The following is a 21,857-nucleotide window of genomic DNA, read 5'->3' on the forward strand; positions in this document are numbered from 1 at the left end:
CTTTCATTCTCGGAGAAAATAAGCCAGAGCCAAAGGTGACTGGCAGCAGATTTTCTACTCAACACGATTGGCTGAGTAGAGCATGCAGGTGTAACGTGAAGTTGGAAATAATGTCTGATCAAACCGCTGCATGACCAGCTCTACCCTCGCCTACTGTATCCTCACCCATCCCTTGTAGATTGTGAGCCCTCGCGGGCAGGGTCTACTCTCCTCCTGAACTAGTTGGGATTTGTATTTATTATGATTATTGTACTTTTTTTTTATTATGTATACCCCTCCTCACATGTAAAGCGCCATGGAATAAATGGCGCTATAATAATAAATAATAATAATAATAATAACTATCTCCCAGAAAAAAAGCTAAAATTATGTCCAGCTTTAGAATGTTTTTGTCTCTTACAGATACATTTACGCAATATCGGTTAATTTATAAATTCCAATAGTATTATTTTTAATAAAATTTGGTATTTCCTTTAGTATGTTGAGGGTGATAGCTTGTGACGAGTTTTCTGCATACTTGACCTTTCTATATTTTATATAAAGTCTGGGATAATTTTTCTAAGAAATACCAGAAATTCAGCTTAAAATTCCAGATGGAAAGGCACTAAGGAAGAATACAATATCACGACTTAATGACAAGTATGCTTGGATGATTGGATCTTCTCTTCTCGGTTCTGCTGGAGTTTATAATTAGTAAAAAAATTGGTCAGTGACGGCGAACACTTTTAAAAGCAAATTTTGAATGACTTGTCTTCCTCTGTTTCATAAACTTTATAAACCAAAGTACGATGCTATCAATACATTGACTGGCAAGAAGAACAAACAAATCAACTTTGGAACAAATGAAGCCAGACATGTCACTGGAAGCAAGGATCACCAACCTATAACTTGCCTACTTTGGACTCATCATACGAAGACAGCAATCACTAGAGAAGGACATCATTGTCGGAAGAATAGAAGGAACAAGGCAAAGAGGAAGACCAGCAACCCAATGGCTTGATACAATCAAGATAACGATGGAGAAGACTCTGGTGGACATATCTAGGCTTGCACAAGATTGATCTTCATACAGAGCGTTCATCCATCAAGTTGCCATAGCTCAAGATCGAGCTGAAGTCAAGACCATAGTGGATCATATAACAATGGACTATTGGAATATGGATAAATGACTTTGCTGAATGGTTCAAAGAACATTTCCTCCAAAGCTGCCATCAGAATATACAAGTAGTCTGTGTCCTGAATAGGGTCAATAGGATCCAACAGAAAAACTAGCAATGAAGTTTCATTGGATCATGGCCACCATTTGTAGTTAAGACAACATAATTTTCTGGTTGTATTATAGTCTGTATAATTTATTTATTCACCTTTATAATTTCTTCCCTTCCCTGAGGGCTTTACCCCAAAACAAAGACGCTGTTGATTTTTGCAGTAGTTACTAGTGAACTTGTACTACTAGGTCCTAAGTAGAGATAAGCAAACCCAAAGTTGAAAGTTCGGGGTTTGTAGAGGACAGTTAGTGTCCGGGGTTAAACGCCGAACACAGACTTCTCCCAGAAGTCTGTTTCAATGTTCGGAGTTACAGAATTGCAAAGAGAGAGAGACTTTTTTTTCCAGATCCAAAGTTTGCTCTTCATTGTTTTCATTGGAGTACAGGATCTGACTTAAGTTCTGGTAAAGTTCTGGTACCTGAACCAAACTATGAACTAAAGTACCGGTCAGGTGCCAGACCTCGAACTTCCACGTGTCTACTCATCCCTAGTCCTAAGTTTGAAACTTATCAAAGGCAGGTTCTCCATGGGGTTTGTATGTGACACACTTAAGTTTTACACATGTACACTGGTTTTCTCCCATACATCCGAAATATTTGCTAATATCAACTTAGTTTAAAAATAAAGCTTCTAGTTCTAGGCAATGGAAAAATTGATTTTTTCAGTCTCGGGTCTTTGGTCATTGTCCAGTCTTGGGTTGGCCATACAGAAGGGATTTCTGATTGTTGTTTTGTTGATGACTTGTCATTTATAATTAGGCTGTGAAGGGTCTTGTCTTGGTTGACAATGCCTTCGGTTAAAAATGAGAAATTGCCAATCGATCTCTGCTGTGATCTCGTGCCCGGTCTAGGTTTCCATTGATGAAATACATGGCTACAATTTCAACTATAGCACCTAACAATGATTGAAAAGAAAAGAGGAGACATTACATTTTTTTAGCAGGAATCTGCCCTTGGTTGGAATCTGGTATTATCGTTTGTCTTAAGAAAAGAATATCATGGTTGAAAGAAAAAGGTCAAAATCAGCGAGGCTCATCAAAATCAGGCTGTCCAAAAGTTGTTAACATTAGATCTTCCAAAACTTGTTCTGCCAAGTGATGGATGTCTCCAGGCTCATAGAGGTCATGGACTGCTCCTGCCGGTGATTCTACCATTTTCTGTGACTTCATGTTGACAGATCAATTCCTTTTGTTCTGTTGTGACTCTGTCGACGGGATGTAACTGTTGACGTCATGTTGGTTAACATTCGTTTCCCCACGATGCAGAACTGAGATGTCTGACAGTCAACATGATGTCAGCAGTGATGTCCTCTCAACAGAGAAGAAAGGAGGAGAAGAAACTGCTTTGATGACGTGATGTCACAGGAAGCAGAATTACAGGAAGGAGTGTTCTGTAACCTCTCTGAGCCCAGAAATATCTTTGCATGGCAGAAATAGGCAGGCAGTACTTAGCCACATCCAAAAAAAGTCCCGGATAACCCCTTTAATGTAATTTGTGGTATGCTTCAACTCTGATTCTGCCCACCTAACCGGCAGCATGTCACATTTGGTGCTATACCTTCTTCCTTGGTAGTAATATCTATAAAGGTCACCCGATCAGATACTATTCCAGTTCATTACACTTATCATTTTTAGAAACTCTGATATGCGATTGGTTCCTCATTGTTTATCTTACACAATATTTTATTACCCCAGAATTAAATTCACTGTCTCTCCTAATGGATTTCCTTGTAACCAAAAAATACGACATTTATGACCCATCATTTTGGTCTTCTGGGTGGCCACCAGCCCTGCTTAAACCAGTCATGTTTCGCTCTCTACTTTACTTTGGAAGTCACTAAAAATAAAGAGCCGCTGATAGCTGTTATTAGCCTACGGTTATTACTGCAATTTTCTTTAAAGGGAAACTATTATTAGGAAAGATAAAGGCTCATTTACCAGTAAAATGGTAAGTGCCGGCTTTATAGAATGGGACAGGTGCTCTGTGGCAGCGGAGGAGCACATTCACAGGAATCTTGGCAAGAGATTTCCAAATTAGTTCAGGATGTGGAAAATCAAAATGTCGGGAGATTAATTTTGTATGAGGCGTAAGAAGGACTGACGAGTCTGCAATATCCAACCATTATACTGATATTCTTAGATGTTCCAGCATTTTCCAATAAAACTTCCCACAGCGCCAGCACCACTGACAAGTGATTTCATTGATTAAATAAAAATAGATTTGGTTACAGGGGTTCTCATGTCCTGACGGCCTTTCTGCAGGGTCAGTTTAGGCTACTGGAGCAGGTAGGACAACCTGACTTTTGGATATGGGTCTACCAAGTCCTTTCGCTTTGCAGCCTGGTTTCTAGAACTGTCCAAGCAAAATGGGGACCGTTGGCAAGTATTGGCCAGAATGTAATCAGGAATGCCCTCTAATTAAAAGAGCTATCTAATTTTAGGATATTTAGTATATATCGAGCCCACATGGTCTAACTCATGAAAATAAGGTCTGTTCGTAACTATAGGGTGAGCTGTCAAAGTTATTTTTCTTGGTGGCGCAAAGGAACCTCAAGGAGGTTATGCACCTACAGCACTCGAGCTACTGCGAAACGACACCTCTCATCATGCCCTTATAGTCACAGGCATGTTGTACTTTTACAACAGTTGAAGTGCCATAGATTGCAAACCCCGTGATAGGGTCAGGCAATGTCTTAGAGTGATGACTCGGACTCGGGTGGAAATAAGTTGTAATTCCTACTCTAGAAAATGAGATCTTAGGGTAGAAGAGAATAAAGTCAAACTTATAGAACTTTCTAAAGAACTTTGTATTATTTGATATAATTTCAATATTTTGGCTTATTGGCACTAATTATTACCCATTGTTATTGACAAAAAGAATCTATTGCATTTATTAACACTACTTAAAGGAGTTTTACAGTCTTGGGGCTCAAGTCTGCAGTCACTCTTTGTGACTGCAGACTTTTGAATCCACATGGCAAACACAGTGCGCACTGTCGAGATGCTCCAATGTCGGTGCCGGCAGCGAACAGTGATGTGATTTGTATACCTTCGGCCACATTCCAACTAGGCATAGACGTGCCACGCATGTCTAGTAGGCATGTGATCACATGTGTGCAAATCATATACTTGCAGTCACTCACCGGCCCTTGTGCCTACACTTCAAATTTTATTGATATATTGTATCAAACAATCTGGATAAGACTTATTTGCAATTGATGGCTCAGTTTCTGTTTATTTAATTTAAAATGGCAGTGGATGAAATCAGAACAAATATAGTATATGGATGTGATTAGTTATTGATGATTTACATGTATTATCATATGATTTAATTTACATTTGTTCCATCTTTGCCCAGCCCCATGTTTTATGGACTCGGTAGTTTTTACCCCCACACATTTTCCTGCTGAACCCCTCTCCTTTGTATCACCCGCTTCTCTGACTGAATCCCCCCGTTCCCCTACAGCTGTTCCCAGTTCCAGTATCCTTCCCTCTGCTCCTCGAGATGTGGTCCCTGTTTTGGTTTCTAGTCGATTCGTACGTCTTAGCTGGAGGCCACCGGTAGATACAAGAGGGAACATACAAGCCTACACCGTCTACTTCTCCAAAGACGGGGCTCACAGGTATGTCCATTCACTCTATCTATGTTTCTGTTCTCAATTCTCTATGTTTTGTATTGGCGGTCCACACAATCCCCAGCAATCATGGAATGTTCCTACATGAGAAAATCATGGTGGTCTTCTCAGCCTCGTTATCAACCGTCTCTCCCCTAATGTGTAGTATTCACATTGTGAGAATTTAGATTCACAGAATGGTACCTGATGGACCCATCCGAAATTGTATCCAAAAACATTTAGTTTTAGAGCAATTTCTTTTCAATTCCACAAGTGGCACCTAGTTTCCATTTCTTAAAGGGAATCTGTCGGTGGTATCCACCCTCCTAAGCCGTCTATATGGACATGTAGGTCCTAAAAAGCTGAATAAGATGATATCTTTCTATCTGTGATCCAATGTCTTATTCCCAAGAAATCCATGTTTTTATTAATATGTAAATGACCTGCTTAGATCTATGGGCCGGTCATAGATCTCTCTGAGAATCTGCCTCCAGAGCTCATTGTAAATGAAGGGGGGCATTACCAGGGTGGGAAATGTTGATCAGGAGAGCAGACAGTCAGTCAATACATGTCTCACACTAATAACACCTTTTATTTATAATAAGCTCTGGAGGCGGAGTCTCCAGGAGATCTATGTCCGGCCCATAGATCCTAGCAGCTCATTTATCATTTACATATAAAGAAAAATATGGATTTCTCTGGAATAAGACATCAGATCACAGACATCACGGCATCATTTGATTCATCTTGCTATCACCTGCATACCCAAAAAGATGGCTTAGGAGGGTTCATCCTGCTGACGGATTCCCTTTAAAACATATAAACACTTTTTTTTAACTATTTTGTTTTATTTCTCTTATGCGTTTGATTTGAAAAGTGAAGCAACAGTCTTGATAACAGATCTATCACTTAATGTATACAGCTACTATTCAAAGCTATCTGTCTCCATGGTTAGACCATAAATATGCCTTGAATATTCTGATCCTGCAGTTATACTACTTTGTGTTGGTCTGCTACCTCTTGCTATTTCTTCTATATGCCTCGCCTATTTACTAAGAATTAAGAGGAAGCATGACTTCGACTTCAGACTACACGAGATTTGTTTGTAGTCTGTTACCATGGTGATGCATAGGTCTAGGTAGAATCTGTGTATACAAAATGTTCAGAGATTTTTAATCAAGACTTTTTGCAAAGTTCCATATTCTTCCATTTCGAATATATTACAGCAATAAATATGGGAGCAAAAGTCTTCATACCCTGTAATATTTAAGGGTTTTTATGTTTTTTTTTTCAAAGATAATAGTTTTTATGTCAACAGGTACATGGCATAATACCATGCTATGCTACCTGCTCCTTGGTTTTATGCAGATAATGTTTTTATGCATTTTATGTTCGATCATTGCAGACGCCGGGAGAATTTTCTAATCTTGGATGAAAAAATGTTAATTATTTTGTTTTTTTTTATTACAGCCTTCAGCAATTAGTTTTTGCATGTCAAATATTTGCAGAAAGAACATTATAAAATGAGTCGGCATCTTTCTTACCAAGGGCTGCAATAAATATGCAATACGGTTACATGCAGGACGGGTTGTAGCAATTTGTTCATTGAGCTAGAGCTCTGTAATTCTTGTGTGAAGCAAAAATATTCATAACCATTAGGAAATTTAGAAAAAAAAACTGGTCTGATCAAGTTCCAGACACTGGATTGTATTAGTTTTTTGTTTTTCTTGCTAATTGTCATTTTAATAATATTTTATTTACATACTGTCACAATGATCAGTGTATACAAACGCTATAACGATGCATTGCAAATGGCAAATAGCATTACACACTAGTGATATAATGAGCAATTGGAACATGTTGCATAATTGAAAGGATGTGCATAGTTTCCATTTTTATTGCTAAAAAAATTCTACAAAAAAAAAATCCTTCATAAAAAATATTCTACAGCTCCTCTACAAAGCTACGTGTTTCTATTAGTGGAGGATCAAGTTCAAGTCAAATTTCCTGAAGTTCATGGTTTCATGTGAATTCGAACATTTGAAATTCGATCCATAGTTCACAAAAAGGAAATAACTTGCCCCGCATCAATTCCCACACTGGTTAAGCATTAGAAAGAAAGGGCTAAAGTCATTTTGATGAGACTAAGCTCAGCTCTGCTGTACTGTGTTAGTTGTAATCACACACAGCTCTGCTGTACTGTGTTAGTTGTAATCACACACAGCTCTGCTGTACTGTGTTAGTTGTAATCACACACAGCTCTGCTGTACTGTGTTAGTTGTAATCACACACAGCTCTGCTGTACTGTGCTAGTTGTTATCACACACAGCTCTGCTGTACTGTGTTAATTGTAATCACACACAGCTCTGCTGTACTGTGTTAGTTGTAATCACACACAGCTCTGCTGTACTATGTTAGTTGTAATCACACACAGCTCTGCTGTACTGTGTTAGTTGTTATCACACACAGCTCTGCTGTACTGTGTTAATTGTAATCACACACAGCTCTGCTGTACTGTGTTAGTTGTAATCACACACAGCTCTGCTGTACTGTGTTAGTTGTAATCACACACAGCTCTGCTGTACTGTGTTAGTTGTAATCACACACAGCTCTGCTGTACTGTGTTAGTTGTAATCACACACAGCTCTGCTGTACTGTGTTAGTTGTAATCATACACAGCTCTGCTGTACTGTGTTAGTTGTAATCACACACAGCTCTGCTGTACTGTGTTAGTTGTAATCACACACAGCTCTGCAGTGAGATCAGGACAGCAGACGGTCAGTCATTACATGTCTCACACTGATAACACCACCTTCCATTTAAAATAAGTTCTGGAGTCAAATTCTCAGTGTCCTGCCCAAAAATCTTAACAGCTCATTTACCTATAAAGAAAAACATGTATTTCTCTGGAATATGACATTGGATATCGCATTTCAGGTATCAATTTCATTCAACTTCCTATGACCTACCTGCCCATATAGACGGCTCAAGAGGGGTGATCCTATGGACAGATTTCATTATGTGCTCCAATCTGGAATCTGTGTTCCTTGCCATCATGCCACTCAGTTACTTATAGTTAAATAGTTCTGTACTTGAAAAAAATAAAATCTTCAAGGCAAACAAATGAAATAAATAGGACATATATAAAACCATTTCTCAAAAAATGCTTTTAAGAATTAGTCTCAAAGAACAAAGCATTCAAGATGCTAAGTGAAGTCTAATCATAAAAGATATTTACTCCAAAAGACTGTCTAATATGATGTCTAGTTTACATCCACTATTATAATATTGTGTAGCATTACCTATGGCTTTCCAAAGTTTATACAGTTCCAACTGTGGACAAATCTCTTCAGCCAGAGACTTAGAGAATGTTCGGAGTTGTAGGCTATGCAATAGGGAACTGCCGTTGTCACAGTTTTTATGTATGAAATATCACCCTACCCAGCATCATAACATGAATGCATCACCAGAACCATTAATAGTTCATGAGTATATCATCAGTACATGAATACAGCACCAGAATCATCATCAGTACAGGTATACTTCACCAGAACCATCATCAAGACATCAGTACATGGATACAGCACTAGAACCATCATCAGTAGAGTTGAGCGACCTTGACCTTTTTAGAGTCGAGCCGGGTTTCGCGAAACCCGACTATCTCAAAAGTCGGGTCGAGTGAAATCGGCCGATTATGACGTAAAGTCGGGATCGACCGAAACACGAAACCCAATGCAAGTCAATGGGGCAGCATAGTCGGCAGTGAGTGGGGGCCAGGAAAACACCTAGAGTGCCCATTTTAATGTCAAAACCATCCATTCTTCTTAATGAAGCTTGTCAAGCGTAATTTACCTTATAATAATTGGAAGGCATTTGAAATTGGGGGTCATTTGGCTAAAGTTGTGGTGGGTAGGGCTGGTTCAAGTAATTAGTGGGCCCAGGAAATCTGGACCACGTCACGGCAGTGGAGCAGGGAGAGGTAAGTATTTCAACTTTGCAAGTGCTGTGAACCTGAGCAAGCAGGGGGGGCCCACTCGTTGGCATTGGCACTGGCACAGGGCCCCTCAAAGTACAGCGGTGTGTTTGCACGGCGGGGGCGCCTCCCACCGGCAGCAACACTTTTGCGTACCATGAGAGGCCCTGTGCCAGTGACGTCGCCAACTAGTATTCCTCCCCCCACCTGATGAAGGAACCTGCACTTTCATCTGCACCTTCCTGTTTGTCCCCGTGTAAGGTGGTATGGTATGCGGGAAGGGGGACCTGACTTTCAGCAGGGTCACAATCTTGCAATGTAGCGTGCACGGGAAATGTTGCGTTATGGGTCAATGTACCAGCAGACTCATCTATCACTGGCTGGGCAATGGGCAGGATGAGGAGGAAACACAGATATAGGCCCAAAGAATAAAGTGGGCTAAATGCAGTTCAAAATTGGTAACACAGGACTAATCGGGGGCATTGCAGTGGATGACAACTGGAATGAGAGGCTGACACAGAGAGTAGGCCCAAATCAGTAAGTAGTCGAAATGCAGTTCAAAATTGGCAACAGTAGTAAACAGGCGGCCCAGGTTTGTTCAGTGGAGGAGAACAGCAAGGAGTGGCAGACACCGATAGTAGGCCCCAAACCAACTAGTACGCCAAATGCAGTTGTTCCGTTTAACCACAATTTAATGAGAGCCAGAAGATAGAAGTTCAGGAAAGGCAACCTGGAGAACACCTTGGAGTGGAACACACCATCTCTCTACACCCCATACCCAATTTGTAGGTCTAATGCAGCGTAGTTTCCAACAACTACTAAACGAGAGCATGATGATCGAAGCATTGGCGAGGAAACCTGGGGAACACCTTGGAGTGGAACACACCATCTCTCTACACCCCATACCCAATTTGTAGGCCTAATGCAGCTTAGTTTCCAACAACTACTAAACGAGAGCATGATGATCGAAGCATTGGCGAGGAAACCTGGGGAACACCTTGGAGTGGAACACACCATCTCTCTACAGTGGAACACACCATCTCTCTACACCCCATACCCAATTTGTAGGCCTAATGCAGCGTAGTTTCCAACAACTACTAAACGAGAGCCGGAAGATCGAAGCTCAGGAAAGGCAACCTGGAGAACACCTTGGAGTGGAACACACCATCTCTCTACACCCCATACCCAATTTGTATGCCCAATGCAGCGTAGTTTCCAACAACTACTAAACGAGAGCCGGAAGATCGAAGCAATGGAGAGGAAACCTGGGGAACACCTTGGAGTGTAACACACCATCTCTCTACACCCCATACCCAATTTGTAGGCCTAATGCAGCGTAGTTTCCAACAACTACTAAACGAGAGCCGGAAGATCGAAGCAATGGAGAGGAAACCTGGGGAACACCTTGGAGTGTAACACACCATCTCTCTACACCCCATACCCAATTTGTAGGCCTAATGCAGCGTAGTTTCCAACAACTATTAAACGAGAGCCGGAAGATCGAAGCAATGGCGAGGAAACCTGGGGAACACCTTGGAGTGTAACACACCATCTCTCTACACCCCATACCCAATTTGTAGGCCTAATGCAGCGTAGTTTCCAACAACTACTAAACGAGAGCATGAAGATCGAAGCAATGGAGAGGAAACCTGGGGAACACCTTGGAGTGGAACACACCATCTCTCTACACCCCATACCCAATTTGTAGGCCTAATGCAGCGTAGTTTCCAACAACTACTAAACGAGAGCATGATGATCGAAGCATTGGCGAGGAAACCTGGGGAACACCTTGGAGTGGAACACACCATCTCTCTACAGTGGAACACACCATCTCTCTACACCCCATACCCAATTTGTAGGCCTAATGCAGCGTAGTTTCCAACAACTACTAAACGAGAGCCGGAAGATCGAAGCAATGGAGAGGAAACCTGGGGAACACCTTGGAGTGTAACACACCATCTCTCTACACCCCATACCCAATTTGTAGGCCTAATGCAGCGTAGTTTCCAACAACTACTAAACGAGAGTCGGAAGATCGAAGCAATGGAGAGGAAACCTGGGGAACACCTTGGAGTGTAACACACCATCTCTCTACACCCCATACCCAATTTGTAGGCCTAATGCAGCGTAGTTTCCAACAACTACTAAACGAGAGCCGGAAGATCGAAGCAATGGAGAGGAAACCTGGGGAACACCTTGGAGTGTAACACACCATCTCTCTACACCCCATACCCAATTTGTAGGCCTAATGCAGCGTAGTTTCCAACAACTACTAAACGAGAGCCGGAAGATCGAAGCAATGGAGAGGAAACCTGGGGAACACCTTGGAGTGGAACACACCATCTCTCTACACCCCATACCCAATTTGTAGGCCTAATGCAGCGTAGTTTCCAACAACTACTAAACGAGAGCATGAAGATCGAAGCAATGGAGAGGAAACCTGGGGAACACCTTGGAGTGGAACACACCATCTCTCTACACCCCATACCCAATTTTGTAGGCCTAATGCAGCGTAGTTTCCAACAACTACTAAACGAGAGCATGATGATCGAAGCATTGGCGAGGAAACCTGGGGAACACCTTGGAGTGGAACACACCATCTCTCTACAGTGGAACACAGCATCTCTCTACACCCCATACCCAATTTGTAGGCCTAATGCAGCATAGTTTCCAACAACTACTAAACGAGAGCCGGAAGATCGAAGCTCAGGAAAGGCAACCTGGGGAACACCTTGGAGTGTAACAAACCCTCTCTCTACACCACGGAAGGGCTGATTCTTAGGAAGGAAGGCTGTCGGAAAGAAGCAGGGCGCGTCCGAGGGTGATTATATTCTTATTAGGTATATACTCACCCTCGGACGCGCCCTGCTTCTTTATTTGTAATGAATGTTTATTTGCAATGTGGTTTTGACTTACTCTATTTTTTTGGTAAATAATGATTTTATTATTTTCATTGTTTTGCATCTTCTTGGCAATAATATAAAGAAGACGCGACAGGACAACACTCGGTGGATGCCATATCTGTGTTTAAAATTGAAAAAACCTTTCAGTTAACTACTTGCAGGAGAAAGTTATTGTAGCTGGTGGCCATTTTTAGTACTGTACCAAATTTTTGTTGTATGTGTTTGTTTTTAATGTTAAAATGTCTGCATTTGATATCTCTCCAGTATTTTCTTTTTTATAAGCAAAATACTTATTTTTATATTTTCTGATGTTGGTTCCAGGGGTACACGGGCAGCAGTGGTGTGGTCAGTGGAGGCCTAGTGGAAGGAGTGACCGCAGACAGGCATCGAAGGCCTAAAATAATAACACATGGCTGTAGGCAATTTTAAATTGGTTCCAGGGGTACACGGGCAGCAGTGGTGTGGTCAGTGGAGGCCTAGGGGAAGGAGTGACCACAGACAGGCATCGAAGGCCTAAAATAATAACACATGGCTGTAGGCAATTTTAAATTGGTTCCAGGGGTACACGGGCAGCAGTGCCCTGGTCAGTGGAGGCCTAGTGGAAGGAGTGACCGCAGACAGGCATCGAAGGCCTAAAATAATAACACATGGCTGTAGGCAATTTTAAATTGGTTCCAGGGGTACACGGGCAGCAGTGGTGTGGTCAGTGTAGTAGTAGTAGAAAGAATGGACCGCAGACAGGCATCGAAGGCCTAAAATAATAACACATGGCTGTAGGCAATTTTAAATTGGTTCCAGGGGTACACGGGCAGCAGTTGTGTGGTCAATGGAGGCCTAGTGGAAGGAGTGACCGCAGACAGGCATCGAAGGCCTAAAATGATAACACATGGCTGTAGGCAATTTTAAATTGGTTCCAGGGGTACACGGGCAGCAGTGGTGTGGTCAGTGGAGGCCTAGTGGAAGGAGTGACCGCAGACAGGCATCGAAGGCCTAAAATAATAACACATGGCTGTAGGCAATTTTAAATTGGTTCCAGGGGTACACGGGCAGCAGTGGTGTGGTCAGTGGAGGCCTAGTGAAAGGAGTGACCGCAGACAGGCATCGAAGGCCTAAAATAATAACACATGGCTGTAGGCAATTTTAAATTGGTTCCAGGGGTACACGGGCAGCAGTGGTGTGGTCAGTGGAGGCCTAGTGGAAGGAGTGACCGCAGACAGGCATCGAAGGCCTAAAATAATAACACATGGCTGTAGGCAATTTTAAATTGGTTACAGGGGTACACGGGCAGCAGTGGTGTGGTCAGTGGAGGCCTAGTGGAAGGAGTGACCGCAGACAGGCATCGAAGGCCTAAAATAATAACACATGGCTGTAGGCAATTTTAAATTGGTTCCAGGGGTACACGGGCAGCAGTGGTGTGGTCAGTGGAGGCCTAGTGGAAGGAGTGACCGCAGACAGGCATCGAAGGCCTAAAATAATAACACATGGCTGTAGGCAATTTTAAATTGGTTACAGGGGTACACGGGCAGCAGTGGTGTGGTCAGTGGAGGCCTAGTGGAAGGAGTCACCGCAGACAGGCATCGAAGGCCTAAAATAATAACACATGGCTGTAGGCAATTTTAAATTGGTTCCAGGAGTACACGGGCAGCAGTGGTGTGGCCAGTGGAGGCCTAGTGGAAGGAGTGACCGCAGACAGGCATCGAAGGCCTAAAATAATAACACATGGCTGTAGGCAATTTTAAATTGGTTCCAGGGGTACAGGGGCAGCAGTGGTGTGGTCAGTGGAGGCCTAATGGAAGGAGTGACCACAGACAGGCATCGAAGGCCTAAAATAATAACACATGGCTGTAGGCAATTTTAAATTGGTTCCAGGGGTACACGGGCAGCAGTGCCCTGGTCAGTGTAGTAGTAGTAGTAGAAAGAATGGACCGCCGACAGGCATCGAAGGCCTAAAATAAAAAAATTGGGCTGGCTGTAGGCAATTTTAAATTGGTTCCAGGGGTACACGGGCATCAGTGGTGTGGTCAGTGGAGGCCTAGTGGAAGGAGTGACCGCAGACAGGCATCGAAGGCCTAAAATAATAACACATGGCTGTAGGCAATTTTAAATTGGTTACAGGGGTACACGGGCAGCAGTGGTGTGGTCAGTGGAGGCCTAGTGGAAGGAGTGACCGCAGACAGGCATCGAAGGCCTAAAATAATAACACATGGCTGTAGGCAATTTTAAATTGGTTCCAGGGGTACACGGGCAGCAGTGGTGTGGTCAGTGGAGGCCTAGTGGAAGGAGTGACCGCAGACAGGCATCGAAGGCCTAAAATAATAACACATGGCTGTAGGCAATTTTAAATTGGTTACAGGGGTACACGGGCAGCAGTGGTGTGGTCAGTGGAGGCCTAGTGGAAGGAGTCACCGCAGACAGGCATCGAAGGCCTAAAATAATAACACATGGCTGTAGGCAATTTTAAATTGGTTCCAGGAGTACACGGGCAGCAGTGGTGTGGCCAGTGGAGGCCTAGTGGAAGGAGTGACCGCAGACAGGCATCGAAGGCCTAAAATAATAACACATGGCTGTAGGCAATTTTAAATTGGTTCCAGGGGTACAGGGGCAGCAGTGGTGTGGTCAGTGGAGGCCTAATGGAAGGAGTGACCACAGACAGGCATCGAAGGCCTAAAATAATAACACATGGCTGTAGGCAATTTTAAATTGGTTCCAGGGGTACACGGGCAGCAGTGCCCTGGTCAGTGTAGTAGTAGTAGTAGAAAGAATGGACCGCCGACAGGCATCGAAGGCCTAAAATAAAAAAATTGGGCTGGCTGTAGGCAATTTTAAATTGGTTCCAGGGGTACACGGGCATCAGTGGTGTGGTCAGTGGAGGCCTAGTGGAAGGAGTGACCGCAGACAGGCATCGAAGGCCTAAAATAATAACACATGGCTGTAGGCAATTTTAACTTGGTTACAGGGGTACACGGGCAGCAGTGGTGTGGTCAGTGGAGGCCTAGTGGAAGGAGTCACCGCAGACAGGCATCGAAGGCCTAAAATAATAACACATGGCTGTAGGCAATTTTAAATTGGTTACAGGGGTACACGGGCAGCAGTGGTGTGGTCAGTGGAGGCCTAGTGGAAGGAGTGACCACAGACAGGCATCGAAGGCCTAAAATAATAACACATGGCTGTAGGCAATTTTAAATTGGTTCCAGGGGTACACGGGCAGCAGTGCCCTGGTCAGTGTTGTAGTAGTAGAAAGAATGGACCGCAGACAGGCATCGAAGGCCTAAAATAAAAAAATTGGGCAGGCTGTAGGCAATTTTAAATTGGTTCCAGGGGTACACTGGCAGCAGTGGTGTGGTCAGTGGAGGCCTAGTGGAAGGAGTGACCGCAGACAGGCATCGAAGGCCTAAAATAATAACACATGGCTGTAGGCAATTTTAAATTGGTTCCAGGGGTACACGGGCAGCAGTGCCCTGGTCAGTGTAGTAGTAGTAGAAAGAATGGACCGCAGACAGGCATCGAAGGCCTAAAATAAAAAAATTGGGCTGGCTGTAGGCAATTTTAAATTGGTTCCAGGGGTACACGGGCAGCAGTGGTGTGGTCAGTGGAGGCCTAGTGGAAGGAGTGACCGCAGACAGGCATCGAAGGCCTAAAATAATAACACATGGCTGTAGGCAATTTTAAATTGGTTCCAGGGGTACACGGGCAGCAGTGGTGTGGTCAGTGGAGGCCTAGTGGAAGGAGTGACCGCAGACAGGCATCGAAGGCCTAAAATAATAACACATGGCTGTAGGCAATTTTAAATTGGTTCCAGGGGTACACGGGCAGCAGTGGTGTGGTCAGTGGAGGTCTAGTGGAAGGAGTGACCGCAGACAGGCATCGAAGGCCTAAAATAATAACACATGGCTGTAGGCAATTTTAAATTGGTTCCAGGGGTACACGGGCAGCAGTGGTGTGGTCAGTGGAGGCCTAGTGGAAGGAGTCACCGCAGACAGGCATCGAAGGCCTAAAATAATAACACATGGCTGTAGGCAATTTTAAATTGGTTACAGGGGTACACGGGCAGCAGTGGTGTGCTCAGTGGAGGCCTAGTGGAAGGAGTCACCGCAGACAGGCATCGAAGGCCTAAAATAATAACACATGGCTGTAGGCAATTTTAAATTGGTTACAGGGGTACACGTGCAGCAGTGGTGTGGTCAGTGGAGGCCTAGTGGAAGGAGTGACCACAGACAGGCATCGAAGGCCTAACATAACAAAAATGTCAATACAATGGTATTGTCAGTGGCAGGCATTGAAGGATGTCAGCGCATAGACTAAACATTGGTGGAGCTGTGAGATAATTTTGCAAGTGGTAGAGCACTGTTTGAGCTGGGGTGGGGGGAAACTGTCTTGTGGCCGGCGGTACAGGCCCAGGGCCCCTCATATTACAACGGTGTGTCTGACGTTGGGTGCGCACCACCACCGCCAGAGACACTTTATTGTACTAGGAGGGACCCAGTGGCAGTGCCGTCGACCAAAAGCGGGCTCACCCACCTCTTCAGACAAACTGCACTCTCACGGGTGCTGTCGCCAAGTGTCGATACCACGGCCCCGTGTGGGGAGTTTGGCCATTTAGTGAGGTGTAAACATGTTGTATGCTGGACAATCAGGTGCAGAAAATTACGAGATTGGAAAAGGCATTCAGAATAGTCCACAGGCAAGACCTTTTCATAGGAAAACTAGGTGTCAGCCGGGCAAGGTGGGGCAAAAGATTTCGAAATCCAGTTGTGGTTCATTTTAATGAAGGTTAGATCATCTACATTTTGGGTAGCCAGACGAGTCCTTTTTTCTGTTAGTATTGAACCTGCAGCACTGAATACTCTTTCTGATAGGACACTAGCTGCCAGGCAAGCAAGCTCCTGCAATGCATATTCTGCCAATTCTGGCCAGGTGTCTAATTTTGATGCCCAGTAATCAAATGGGAATGACGGTTGAGGGAGAACATCGATAAGGGATGAAAAATAGTTTGTAACCATACTGGACAAATGTTGTCTCCTGTCACTTTGAATTGATGCTGCAGTACCTGTCCTGTCTGCGGTCATAGCAAAATCACTCCACAACCTGGTCAGAAAACCCCTCTGGCCAACGCCACTTCTGATTTCTGCCCCTCTAACTCCTCTGGTCTGCTGGCCCCTGCAGCTCGTGTGAGAACGATCACGGGCGCTGTGTGCAGGGAATGCCAGAAGCAAACGGTCAACAAGAGTTGATTGTTTGGTTGCTAATATTAGTTCCAAGTTCTCATGTGGCATTATATTTTGCAATTTGCCTTTATAGCGAGGATCAAGGAGGCAGGCCAACCAGTAATCGTCATCATTCATCATTTTAGTTATGCGTGTGTCCCTTTTGAGGATACGTAAGGCATAATCCGCCATGTGGACCAAAGTTCCAGTTCTCAAATCTGCGGTTGTGCTTGGTTGAGGGGCAGTTTCAGGCAAATCCACGTCACTTGTGTCCCTCAAAAAACCAGAACCCGGCCTTGCCGCGCCACCAATTTCCAGTGGCCCCGGAAAAGCTTCCTCATTAAAAATATAATCATCCCCATCATCCTCCTCGTCCTCCTCCTCCTCTTCGCCCGCTACCTCGTCCTGTACACTGCCCTGGCCAGACAATGGCTGACTGTCATCAAGGCTTTCCTCTTCCTCAGCTGCAGACGCCTGATCCTTTATGTGCGTCAAACTTTGCATCAGCAGACGCATTAGGGGGATGCTCATGCTTATTATGGCGTTGTCTGCACTAACCAGCCGTGTGCATTCCTCAAAACACTGAAGGACTTGACACATGTCTTGAATCTTCGACCACTGCACACCTGACAACTCCATGTCTGCCATCCTACTGCCTGCCCGTGTATGTGTATCCTCCCACAAAAACATAACAGCCCGCCTCTGTTCACACAGTCTCTGAAGCATGTGCAGTGTTGAGTTCCACCTTGTTGCAACGTCTATGATTAGGCGATGCTGGGGAAGGTTCAAAGAACGCTGATAGGTCTGCATACGGCTGGAGTGTACGGGCGAACGGCGGATATGTGAGCAAAGTCCACGCACTTTGAGGAGCAGGTCGGATAACCCCGGAAAACTTTTCAGGAAGCACTGCACCACCAGGTTTAAGGTGTGAGCCAGGCAAGGAATGTGTTTCAGTTGGGAAAGGGAGATGGCAGCCATGAAATTCCTTCCGTTATCACTCACTACCTTGCCTGCCTCAAGATCTACAGTGCCCAGCCACGACTGCGTTTCTTTCTGCAAGAACTCGGACAGAACTTCCGCGGTGTATCTGTTGTCGCCCAAACACTTCATAGCCAATACAGCCTGCTGACGTTTGCCAGTAGCTGCCCCATAATGGGAGACCTGGTGTGCAACAGTGGCAGCTGCGGATGGAGTGGTTGTGCGACTGCGGTCTGTGGACGAGCTCTCGCTTCTGCAGGAGGACGAAGAGGAGGAGGAGGGGGTGCGAACGGCTACAGCCAATTGTTTCCTAGACCGTGGGCTAGGCAGAACTGTCCCAAACTTGCTGTCCCCTGTGGACCCTGCATCCACCACATTTACCCAGTGTGCCGTGATGGACACGTAACGTCCCTGGCCATGCCTACTGGTCCATGCATCTGTTGTCAGGTGCACCTTTGTGCTCACAGATTGCCTGAGTGCATGGACGATGCGCTCTTTAACATGCTGGTGGAGGGCTGGGATGGCTTTTCTGGAAAAAAAGTGTCGACTGGGTAGCTCGTAGCGTGGTACAGCGTAGTCCATCAGGGCTTTGAAAGCTTCGCTTTCAACTAACCGGTAGGGCATCATCTCTAACGAGATTAGTCTAGCTATGTGTGCGTTCAAACCCTGTGTACGCGGATGCGAGGCTAAGTACTTCCTTTTTCTAACCATAGTCTCATGTAGGGTGAGCTGGACTGGAGAGCTGGAGATCGTGGAACTAGCGGGGGTGCCGGTGGACATGGCAGACTGAGAGACGGTGGGAGATGGTATTGTTGCCACCGGTGCCCTAGATGCAGTGTTTCCTACTACGAAACTGGTGATTCCCTGACCCTGACTGCTTTGGCCTGGCAAAGAAACCTGCACAGATACTGCAGGTGGTGCGGAAAATGGTGGCCCTACACTGCCGGAAGGGATGTTGCGTTGCTGACTAGCTTCATTGGCCGAGGGTGCTACAACCTTAAGGGACGTTTGGTAGTTAGTCCAGGCTTGCAAATGCATGGTGGTTAAATGTCTATGCATGCAACTTGTATTGAGACTTTTCAGATTCTGTCCTCTGCTTAAGGTAGTTGAACATTTTTGACAGATGACTTTGCGCTGATCAATTGGATGTTGTTTAAAAAAATGCCAGACTGCACTCTTTCTAGCATCGGATACCTTTTCAGGCATTGCAGACTGAGCTTTAACCGGATGGCCACGCTGTCCTCCAACAGGTTTTGGCTTTGCCACGCGTTTTGGGCAAGATACGGGCAGATGGAACCTGTTGCGATGTTGATGCCTGCTGCGGCCCCTCCTCCTCCGCTTCAGAACTGCTGCCGCCTGCACCCTGTTCCCCCAATGGCTGCCAATCGGGGTCAAGAACTGGGTCATCTATTACCTCTTCTTGTAGCTCGTGTGCAACTTCGTCTGTGTCACCGTGTCGGTCGGTGGTATAGCGTTCGTGATGGGGCAACATAGTCTCATCAGGGTCTGATTCTTGATCAGCACCCTGCGAGGGCAATGTTGTGGTCTGAGTCAAAGGACCAGCATAGTAGTCTGGCTGTGGCTGTGCATCAGTGCACTCCATGTCAGATTCAACTTGTAATGGGCATGGACTGTTAACTGCTTCACTTTCTAAGCCAGGGACGGTATGTGTAAAGAGCTCCATGGAGTAACCCGTTGTGTCGCCTGCTGCATTCTTCTCTGTTGTTGTTTTTGCTGAAGAGGACAAGGAAGCGACTTGTCCCTGACCGTGAACATCCACTAACGACGCGCTGCTTTGACATTTACCAGTTTCACGAGAGGAGGCAAAAGAGCTAGAGGCTGAGTCAGAAAGATAAGCCAAAACTTGCTCTTGCTGCTCCGGCTTTAAAAGCGGTTTTCCTACTCCCAGAAAAGGGAGCGTTCGAGGCCTTGTGTAGCCAGACGACGAACCTGGCTCCACAGCTCCAGACTTAGGTGCAATATTTTTTTTCCCACGACCAGCTGATGCTCCACCACTACCACTACCCTCATTACCAGCTGACAATGAACGCCCCCGGCCACGACCTCTTCCACCATACTTCCTCATTGTTTTAAAAACATAAACAAACTAACGGTATTTGTTGCTGTCACACAAATTACACGGTGAGCTATAACTTCAGTATGATTTAGCTACCCCTTTACAGGTGAGTGAGACCACAACGAAAATCAGGCACAATGTTACACACTCTGTTGTTGGTGGCAACAAATGAGAGAGATGCCACACACGCAGGACTGTCACTGAAGCACAAATGTAAATATTAATCTCCCACTGATTTGATTTTTTTTTTTTTTAAGGGAGACTTTAGGAAAAAAAAATAATAGAATAAAATGATTTTTTCAGGAAGAATTTAGAAACCAAATAAAATAAAATGATTTTTTCAGGGAGAATTTAGAAAACAAATAAAACAAAAAAAGGCTTTCTATGGCCCACTGAGTGAGAGATGACGCACACAGGAGTCAGGAGTGGCACACAAGCCCAGAGGCCAATATTTATCTCCCACTGATTGATGTAGTGATTTTTTCAGGTAGATTTTGGAACCCAAATCAAGCTAAAAAAATAATAGGCTTTCTATGGCCCACAATTGGAGAGAGAGAGAGAGATGGCACACCCAGGAGTCAAGACTGGCACACAAGCAGAAAGGGCAATATTAATCTCCCACTGATTTGTTTTTTTTTTTTGTTTTTCAGGGAGACTTTAGGAAAAAAAAAATAGAATAAAATGATTTTTTCAGGAAGAATTTAGAAACCAAATAATATAAAATGATTTTTTCAGGGAGAATTTAGAAAACAAATAAAACAAAAAAAGGCTTTCTATGGCCCACTGAGTGAGAGATGACGCACACAGGAGTCAGGAGTGGCACACAAGCCCAGAGGCCAATATTTATCTCCCACTGATTGATGTAGTGATTTTTTCAGGTAGATTTTGGAACCCAAATCAAGCTAAAAAAAATAATAGGCTTTCTATGGCCCACAATTGGAGAGAGAGAGAGAGATGGCACACCCAGGAGTCAAGACTGGCACACAAGCAGAAAGGGCAATATTAATCTCCCACTGATTTGTTTTTTTTTTTGTTTTTTTCAGGGAGACTTTAGGAAAAAAAAAATAGAATAAAATGATTTTTTCAGGAAGAATTTAGAAACCAAATAAAATAAAATGATTTTTTCAGGGAGAATTTAGAAAACAAATAAAACAAAAAAAGGCTTTCTATGGCCCACTGAGTGAGAGATGACGCACACAGGAGTCAGGAGTGGCACACAAGCCCAGAGGCCAATATTTATCTCCCACTGATTGATGTAGTGATTTTTTCAGGTAGATTTTGGAACCCAAATCAAGCTAAAAAAATAATAGGCTTTCTATGGCCCACAATTGGAGAGAGAGAGAGAGATGGCACACCCAGGAGTCAAGACTGGCACACAAGCAGAAAGGGCAATATTAATCTCCCACTGATTTGTTTTTTTTGTTTTTTTTTTTCAGGGAGACTTTAGGAAAAAAAAAAAATAGAATAAAATGATTTTTTCAGGAAGAATTTAGAAACCAAATAAAATAAAATGATTTTTTCAGGGAGAATTTAGAAAACAAATAAAACAAAAAAAGGCTTTCTATGGCCCACTGAGTGAGAGATGACGCACACAGGAGTCAGGAGTGGCACACAAGCCCAGAGGCCAATATTTATCTCCCACTTTTTTTTTTTTGTTCCAGGGAAAATTTATAAACCCAATAAAAAAATAATAAATAGGCTTTCTATGGCCCACTATCTGAGAGACAGAGAGAGATGGCACGCTTAGGACTGGCACACAAGCCCAAAGCCCAATATTAATCTCCCTTTTTTTTTTAAGGGAGAATTTATAAAACCAAAAAAAAATAAATAAATAGGCTTTCT

General features: G+C 44.1%; 1 protein-coding gene across 1 annotated transcript in view; it reads left to right on the plus strand.

Moving 5' to 3' along the window:
• The window catches only part of DCC (DCC netrin 1 receptor), a 1,008,503-nt gene that overhangs the window by 701,369 nt on the left and 285,277 nt on the right, over positions 1 to 21,857 (plus strand). The window contains exon 8 of the mRNA XM_069745998.1: positions 4,733 to 4,889. Coding sequence (XP_069602099.1) covers positions 4,733 to 4,889 — 157 coding nt within the window. The remainder of the gene's footprint in view (positions 1 to 4,732; positions 4,890 to 21,857) is intronic.

Source organism: Ranitomeya imitator, chromosome 1, assembly GCF_032444005.1.
Source record: "Ranitomeya imitator isolate aRanImi1 chromosome 1, aRanImi1.pri, whole genome shotgun sequence".
Classification (NCBI taxonomy): domain Eukaryota; kingdom Metazoa; phylum Chordata; class Amphibia; order Anura; family Dendrobatidae; genus Ranitomeya; species Ranitomeya imitator.